Source organism: Loa loa (genome assembly GCF_000183805.2).
Source record: "Loa loa unplaced genomic scaffold supercont3.495, whole genome shotgun sequence".
NCBI lineage: Eukaryota > Metazoa > Nematoda > Chromadorea > Rhabditida > Onchocercidae > Loa > Loa loa.
In genome coordinates this window covers 5056-13847 of record NW_018108675.1, presented here as the reverse complement: position 1 = coordinate 13847, position 8792 = coordinate 5056, and the positions used below count along the sequence as shown (strand labels likewise).

The 8792-nt window shown below is 26.3% G+C and overlaps 1 protein-coding gene across 1 annotated transcript; it reads right to left on the bottom strand.

Moving 5' to 3' along the window:
* Positions 1 to 2345: 2345 nt before the first annotated feature.
* Positions 2346 to 7547, bottom strand: LOAG_10297 (hypothetical protein; the record flags this gene model as incomplete). Its single annotated transcript, XM_020448129.1, has 9 exons — positions 7474 to 7547; positions 6963 to 7049; positions 6319 to 6446; positions 5420 to 5572; positions 4864 to 4989; positions 4152 to 4284; positions 3060 to 3242; positions 2658 to 2750; positions 2346 to 2459 (listed from the first exon to the last, which is right to left on the bottom strand). The coding sequence occupies exons 2-9, from the start codon at positions 7041 to 7043 to the stop codon at positions 2346 to 2348; spliced, it is 1011 nt and encodes a 336-aa protein (XP_020301699.1). The 5' UTR covers positions 7044 to 7049; positions 7474 to 7547.
* Between the last annotated feature and the right edge of the window lie 1245 nt (positions 7548 to 8792).

The following is an 8792-nucleotide window of genomic DNA, read 5'->3' as shown; positions in this document are numbered from 1 at the left end:
AATCAATCAGATAAATCGATAGCATAGGATGCCGGAGATCGGGAATCGGAACCTTGACTACAACTCGAAGCGGTATTTTTCTGACAGACAAATGGAAGAAAAACAGTTACCAAGAGAGAAAGACAAAAAAAATAAAACAAAATCAATCCAAAAAATGCAAAGATATTGTGTTACGTCATTTTTTCTCGTAATTCTTATCGGTCCCTACCTCTCACAATTCTCCATGACCTCTTAATTTTACAACTCTTATCGATCTCTACTACTCACAGTCTTCTTTCTTTCACATTTTCTCTACTCAACAGTCTCTGCCCACCACGGGAATATTGCATTTTTCTGAACGATCACATAGATCCCTCATTCATCAGTCTTCTGCAAATTACCACACTCTTCGTTCCTTTAACAATTACGCCATACACTAATAGAACGAAACTGCATTCTTCTAGCAATCACCCACTCAGAGTCTATCTCCCCAGGAACTAAGAACCGAATATGGAATTCTGGCAGACGTTTTGCCGGTCACATCCTCCAATATCAGGTAGGTGTAAGCCGTGAAATGTGTGATTTGAAATGATTCCGACCAGGTATAGCCGATACGTGTTATGAAATTGATGATTTCGGACATTGAGTAAAATTTACAACTCTAAATTTTAATTAAAGAATTGTAGTTACTAAATCAAAGTTAAGTAATTCTGACTAGGCCTCACTCCATTCCTATGCAATATTAGGGCAATTTCGAGAGCGATTGAAACCACAATATCCGATGAATTCAGGAATTTTTAGTGCAATCCATCTGATCTTTCCTTTAATTTTAATTTCAAATTAGAGATTTCATCCCTGAAATGTATTAAGGCTATTTCATTTAATCGCAGGTTATAAAAGAAAAATGTAATTCTTTCTTTTTTTTGTGGTGGTTCAAATTTGATTATTTAACTAAACGTATATGTTCTTCAACTATAATAGTACTAAAATTTTTCATTTGAAATTTCAAAATCTAGCATATGGAAATTTGTATTTATTTTTTTGAAAACTTACTCATTAAAACATGAGATTTTGTTGATCCTTAAATTGATCCCATTTAATTTCGATTCCTTTTTTTTGCTATATTTGGAGGTATCTTTTATTTCAAATAATAGTCATAAGACCTTTTTCATTCATTTACTCTCAATTTCAACCAAATATTTTATTCCAAATAGGAAATTATAATGAACAATTTACAAATCAAATCAGAATATTTTTCATCACAATGAATGAACTCTTTTACCGGTATATTTCAGACTAATAATAAGTGGCTAAGATGAATAATGAACAATCCAGAAAAACTTGAAGTGCGATGGTTCTTAAATCAAAATGGATTAATTTTATTTTTTTCAGGCGGTTATCCGTATTTTTCATTGTTGTTTTCCTCTTTTTTGAGAGATGAAACTCTTCAAAAACGTTAAATTCCCGAGAATTCCGAGTAATTTTAAATTCCGAGTAATTTCAAAAATTTTAACAATCAATAAAATGTCATCCTTCAAAGCATTACCATAAATGATCCCGGGAATTGGTCTTAAACGGATAGGAACAGTTCATAATTTTTGTAAGAAATAACTGTTGTTTTACTGAAAACCAGCAACATTTTCCAGTAAATTAATCGATTATTAGTTAAATAAAATAAACAACAACAGTTGTATGAGATGATAGAAATAATAAGTATCAGTAAACATAGAATAACAGCAGTGGAAAAAAATCGGAAATGGAATTGTAATTAAAAATTGAAATAATGACATTTTCAACCAATAAAAAAATAGTAAAATTGACTGCATACTGTCAACAATTGAAGTATACTGTAAAGGGTAACCTGAAACTGAGCAAACAAGCAATCTTAAATTTGATGTACAGAGGAGCATTTTAACATTTTCAGTCTAATCTATTGTTCATGTGGCACGTAAGTAATTCATTAGATTTGAATACGGTAAATACAAGATTGAGATATACTGTAGTAAAGAAAACTTAATGCAGAAATGAGGTAGGAAAATTGAATTTCAAGAAATTTTTCTTATGAATGCAAACCAAAAAAAAGAGCTATTAATCACTGACATTTTATAATAGAAGAAAAACTGAAAATTATTTAGAAAATTCTCAAATTACCAGATCAAATTTACTTTGGTAATTTGAAGATTTAACAAAAAAAAGTAACAAAATTTTGAAATTTGCACAACAAAGAAATTTTTCTTTAAGGACTTGAAAATATTTTAGCTGAACCATTTTAAATTTTAAATTATCACTATGCGAAGAAAAAATAAACTATTTGAAGATGAAAAACTATCATTTAACAGAATTTGAATTGATAATAATTTGATCAATTATACGAAAATTTCCTTCGAATATTGAAAACCACTAATTGTTAGAATACCCAGTGCTATTGCAATTATTTCTTCTCTTACCGCCTTTGAATTATTTCGCTGCTCAAATAAAACCTAAAAAAACAATTCCCAATTTGGGTGGTGAAAGGAAAAACTAATCAAAATGTTCTAGAATTTATTTATTTAAATCAATTTCTGTTGTAAATTTGAATTGTTTAATTAAAACTTCATTCATAGATTACTTATTTCTCCTTCCCATTCATTGATTTCAAATTAGATTAAACAGTCAATTAATTATGGTAGAATACTTACCTCTAAAAATGTCACAAAAATAAATGTTCCGATAGCAAGTCCTTCGAGGATGATTATAATACCCTGTCGCCAAGATTCATTCATATTAACATTCTGAGTAAATTAAGAAATTACGAATTAAATTAACAAATTTTTCTGAACAAATTTTTAACAAATTTATGCTATTGTTGCATAATAACATAAAGATTTTAAGAATATTATTTAGGATGAATCGTTTCTTAAATGGGCAAATATCCTAAAATTTAAATAAATGCATAAAAATATTAATTTCATACTTGAGGCAAAGAAAATTTTTTTCTTTCTTTAAATTTGTTATTAAATGAAACAATTTTTTAATTATTAAAATTTCTGCATGATTGTCAAATCAATTTTGTTTTTGTTTTTGCTTTTTTTTTGCAATACCTGTAAAAATAATCCAGCAAATGATCCTATTGGTGTCATTAATGAATAAATTATTATTGTCGCAATAACAATTTTAACTTGTTGCGCAATTGTCCGTGATATTTGTAAACCAACACTGAATGCTTCGATACCTTTATGTAGCAGAAGTGAGATAAACAATGTGATGATACCAAATTTTTCATCCTAAAAATTATCAATGACAAAAAAAGCATTTCAATTAGGCAACTATTTTTCACTAATATCTGCTGCGCTTTAATTAATTATTTTGGATATATGTATACTTAATTAACTGTTTATTTATGCAATTTATATAATTGTTTAATATTTATTATGTTAGCTGTCGTAGTAATCCCTATCATATTTATACATACCGTTCAAATAATATTTGATACTTTTCAATTACAATGTATTATTGATCACTTGCATTTAAGTAATTAAATATATAAGTAATATTATGCATTTTCAAATCATTGAATACATTCAAATAGTGCTATTGACAATGGGAAATATTTCATGAAAGTATTTCAATTAAATCAAATTAATCGAAGAAAAAAAACTTTTGCGGTGTAAAAAGAAAATTCATTCATATATGATATAAAATTATTATTATTAACACTAATTATTTCTAAATCAAAAAATTTCGATTAATAGTTACCTTTGAAAAAACATTTCTTAAGAAAAAATTCATTCAAATATGATATAAAATTATTATTATTAGCATTAGTTGTTTTTGAATTATTGTAAATATCTTTTGCAAAAAATATTTGTAATGAAAATGATTTGCAATATTAAATTCAGATATTCAAATTATTATCTTCTTTCTCTTTTTTTTAAAAATTGTTTCTTAACTATACCTTAAATAGTTCTTTTTTTCTCATCGAGTAGATAGGAAATATCACAGTATAAGAGAAATAAATATCATTAATACATTATACGATTTTTTGCTGGTTGATATGCAAATTTCGATTTCAAAAATTAAACTAAGTACAAAAAGGATGCATTTTTCATTTTTTCTCTCGCTTTCTTTTCTCCATTTGAAACAAAATTTCAAATTTGACATGTAAAACTGAGTAATTTCAAAAAAGTACTAACTTGTACGCCAAGCGCAACTCCTTCAAGTATCGAATGAAATGACATTGCTATCGTAAACGTAATTGAATGTATAATATCGTTTTTTGACTTGCTATTATTTTGACTCCGTCTACGAACAACTTTAATATCGGAACTAAAATATTAAATTTTTGATTAAATTTAAAAAAAGCATTCTCAAACAAATGCGAAACCACAAATATTTTTGAAACACAGTTCAAACGCAATGAAAAAATTCTTCAACAGAGTTTTTTGCGAAAATTTGCTAATAGCATTTGCATAATGACATTTTTATCAAAAATCATTATCGATATATTAATGTAAATTAGTTCCGGAAAAAGAAATCATCCAAATTTGAACTTTTTTTATATACAATTGTTGAGCTTGTTTTACAAAAAGAAAGGAAAAAAATCCTTAATAGAAGGAGGAGAGAGGGGAAAGACAGGATAATAAGAGTTATTGTCGAGACATTTAAACAGAATTTGATAAAATTTCTTAATTGAAATATCAGGAAGAAATGATTTTTGAAGATGACTTTGTACATAAGCGGATGAGAAAATTCTAAATGCGATAATGAAATCCGGAATTGAGGGATGGAATAATTGAAGTAATGAATTCCATTAACAGTTATTTTTCTGTTCATAAACATACAGCAAGTAATCACGTTTAATGTTATTTTTTTTTTTAATAATACATAATAGGAAACTTAACTTACTTAACAATTTCACCGTTACATTCGATGTCTTTTGTTTCAACTGTTTGATATTCATGCAAAGATTCCATTTCTTGTTCCAAATGCATTTCATTACTCGTTGATAATTTCAACATTTCCATTTCTTTTCTAAAATATCTATCTTTCACAAAAATAACTTTTTGTTTTCCTAAAATTTGCATCTCCTTTTTTTCAGAAATATTAAATGATAAAAATTTTGGCTTAGCATAAATTGTTCTGAATATTTGTCTATAGATATTTTGTCATCGAATATTTTGTTATCTCAGAATTCGATGTATGGGTATTTTAGTCTTTCGATTTGTTGAGGAAATAATTTCTCGGTCTTTCTATTCTTCTAAAAATGATAATCTTAAATAGTTAATGGCAATTTTGCGACAAATGTTTCAGAAACACACATTTTGTTTCTTCCTTTTTTCTTTTTCTTAAACATACTTTAAAGTTATCAGAAAAACTTAGTTGAGGGCGAAATTTCTGATTGAACAAAAGAAAAAGTTTTTTTTCTTTGTAAATGGAAAATCAAACAATAAGTAAAACTTACACAATCGCCGGATTTTTTCCTTCTTTTGAAAAAATCCAAGTAAATATTTCTTCAAGGACATAAACACACAAAATACCAATACAAATAAGAAATTCTGGTACAGGATATGTCGTATTCCAGGATGTGATTTGTTTAAATTTTTGAAAGTTTTCGCTAAAAATAATATTTGACAAATAGGCAATAAATTTAAGCAATTTGTAAACTTTAAATAACCAAAAAGAAAAAATATTCTCAAATTTGCTTTTCCTCCTTGTTTCATCTTCAATTATTTAAATTCATTCCAAACAATAAAGTTTTTTCTATTTTAGGTGGAATAATTACAACAGTTTTATGCTATTCTTTGTCTCTAACTAATTATTTTGTAAACTTTGATGAATTATTTGATGAACTTTTGCCAAGCTAAACTATCTCTTGCAAAAATGCCTATTAATGCGCTATCAATAGCCAAATGATGTTCTCTGTTAATTGCATCAATATACCAATTAATTAATTGGCTCAAAAATAATTTCCGTTGAGTGAAATCAAGTGAAACTTGATGGAAGCACTAGCAAATAACATAAAACCACAGTCTTTTTCTTTTTTTTTGTGCGATGTGAATGGGCTTCTTAATTAATAACTGCGATCGCAATTGTCTGTCTAATTAATTTCGAATTTGGATTGGTTAATTAAGGCAATAAAATTTTGAAATTTGTAAAATAACCATTTATTTCATTTGTAACCCTTTATCATTTTACAGCTTATTAATTAGCTAACTCAAATCATTCATTAAATACAATGAATGTACACACCATTAATGGAAGAAAGAAAGAAAAAAATTATGCAAAATGGTTTTCACTTTTTTTAATCTTTGATTTTAATTAAATTTGGACAAAAAATTTGAAATTTTTAAAATAACATACTTAAGATGTGGTAAGGTATCCAGGAAGCAAGTAGCCAGAAAGATGCCACCAGCATAGCATGACATTATGGACATAATGACCGATGCCCTTCGACTCATTACACCGTTCGACACAATCATTGTCATGAGCTCAAATTGAACAATCTCAATCAAACTACGTTTAGAGACATAAATTGGATTAAATATCCGTCAGGCGGATCCAGCAAAATGCATCCGGATAGAGTTAATGTTTCGGAATAATATCGATAACCTTAGTATTACCGAGATAGATTTGTTTCAACATTTTTAGTGGCATTATCTTTTAACGCTTCCAAAACATTTTTATGGCTTTTTAATATTACGAATTAATTACTACTAATCAAAATGTGAAACAGTCCACCTAATTAACTTTGAAAATAATTAAAATAAACACCTAATAACAGGAGAATAATAGCCAGTTTCGTAGCAGTTTCTAATATGGCACATCACCAATGACTTATATCAAACATCCAAAAAAAAAAGAACTTTTGGCATTCGTTTTCTTTTATAAATTGCAAACTTTACAGACTTAATCGTACAAATTGTAAAACGAGTTATGCAACTTGCACGCACACCTTTTGCAAGTTGTGAACAAATCACGAACTTTTCTTCATTATTCAAACTTACTTTAAATGGAGCAAATCCAGCAATTGATGTTGTTAAGAACATTGCAATAGCGCAAATTATTTGCATAGTAAATTCATCCATTTCTGACTGTAAAGTTTTTCACTTGTAAAAGTTGTCAAGTTACAGTATCTTTTAAGTATAATATTCTTTTGGAGGATATTTTGTACATGGTAATATTTTAATCGGTAAAACTAATTACGGTAGAGCGAGAAGATTCCGGTTGAAAGCCAAGTATAATGCAGTTTTAAATGTTGAAAAATTTTCACACCTACCATGACGGAAATTTATTAATATCATTCAAAAAAATTCCATCGAATTTCGATAAAACGAGTTGCTTTTCCTATTGTATTATTTTAATTTTAAGAATTATCTTTAATTAATTAATTAGATTTTCATACCAACTTTACACATGCATTTCTTCGCAGATTTCATGATTCATGCATGAATCTTACCATTTGACATTAAAATTTCAGTTAAATTCGAATTAATTTAATAAAATCTAAAATAAAACCTTAAAACTGAGTTGACACTGTTCACTCCAATATCTAATTTCCTTTAGTATGTGACAGTAGAAGTAAGCTGAAATGAAAATTATTGGTAAAATTTGATATAATTTGAAAAAATATATGTAATAATAATAAACTGAACGTAATTGTTAGATCACAATGTTACAACAAGCTCGAAATATCCATTACTATAATAAAGTGGGCATTAACACGTAGATACATACGTGAGTAACTTCGAACGAAATCTAAAAAACTGAAATTTTTTTTGAAATAATTCAGGAATTTTAAACAATTTAATTTCCTGTGAAATTTCTAATGATCCAGTTGTTTCAAATATTGCACTGAGACAAAAAATGCTCCACTTATTAAGCATATTTCAAATTTTCGTTTCGATTTTATTCACTGTATTATGTGTTATGGTTGAATAAAAACGAACCAAATATTATGGAAAATTTAATTTGAGCTATTTAAAATTGAAAAGGATAATCGGAAAATAAATGTTATTTATAGGCATTTATCAAATCTGCAATTAAGTTCAGTATGAAAAATATAAGTGTAAATTTTCAAATGAAGTCCAAATGAAGGAAAAAAACTTTTAGGTTAAAACGATTCATAAGAATATGTAACTTATATTCTTGCATCAATTTATCATTCATACTTATTAAATTATAGACTCATTCAAAGTTACCAAATCAGGAATGCACAAAAAAACTTTCATATTTATACTTGAATTACATTTAAAAAAATCACATTGCTGTATTTAAATTTTAATTTATTTGTAGCATAAATATGAAAAGTTTGACATATTGATTAATAAAGTGTCAGAGAAGAATGAGAAATGAGAAATTAATAAGAACGATTCAAGCAAACATTAGCTGTGCTGTTGTTTCGATCATTTGACGGTTTGTTATCAGTCATACTGATATTTTGATTTAAAACGTGGACGCATACTGTAGTAAAACATTCACTGATCATTTCACTGATATTAGCTGTTATTATGGTATTTTGTCAAAGTTTACTTAGAATTCATTTGATCCATCTCTATTTCTATTATATTCCGATTATGTTTATTTAATTTATTATTATTATTATTATTATTATTATTATTATTATTATTATTATTATTATTATTATTATTATTATTATTATTATTATTATTATTATTATTATTATTATTATTATTATTATTATTATTATTATTATTATTATTATTATTATTATTATTATTATTATTATTATTATTATTATTATTATTATTATTATTATTATTATTATTATTATTATTATTATTATTATTATTATTATTATTATTATTATTATTATT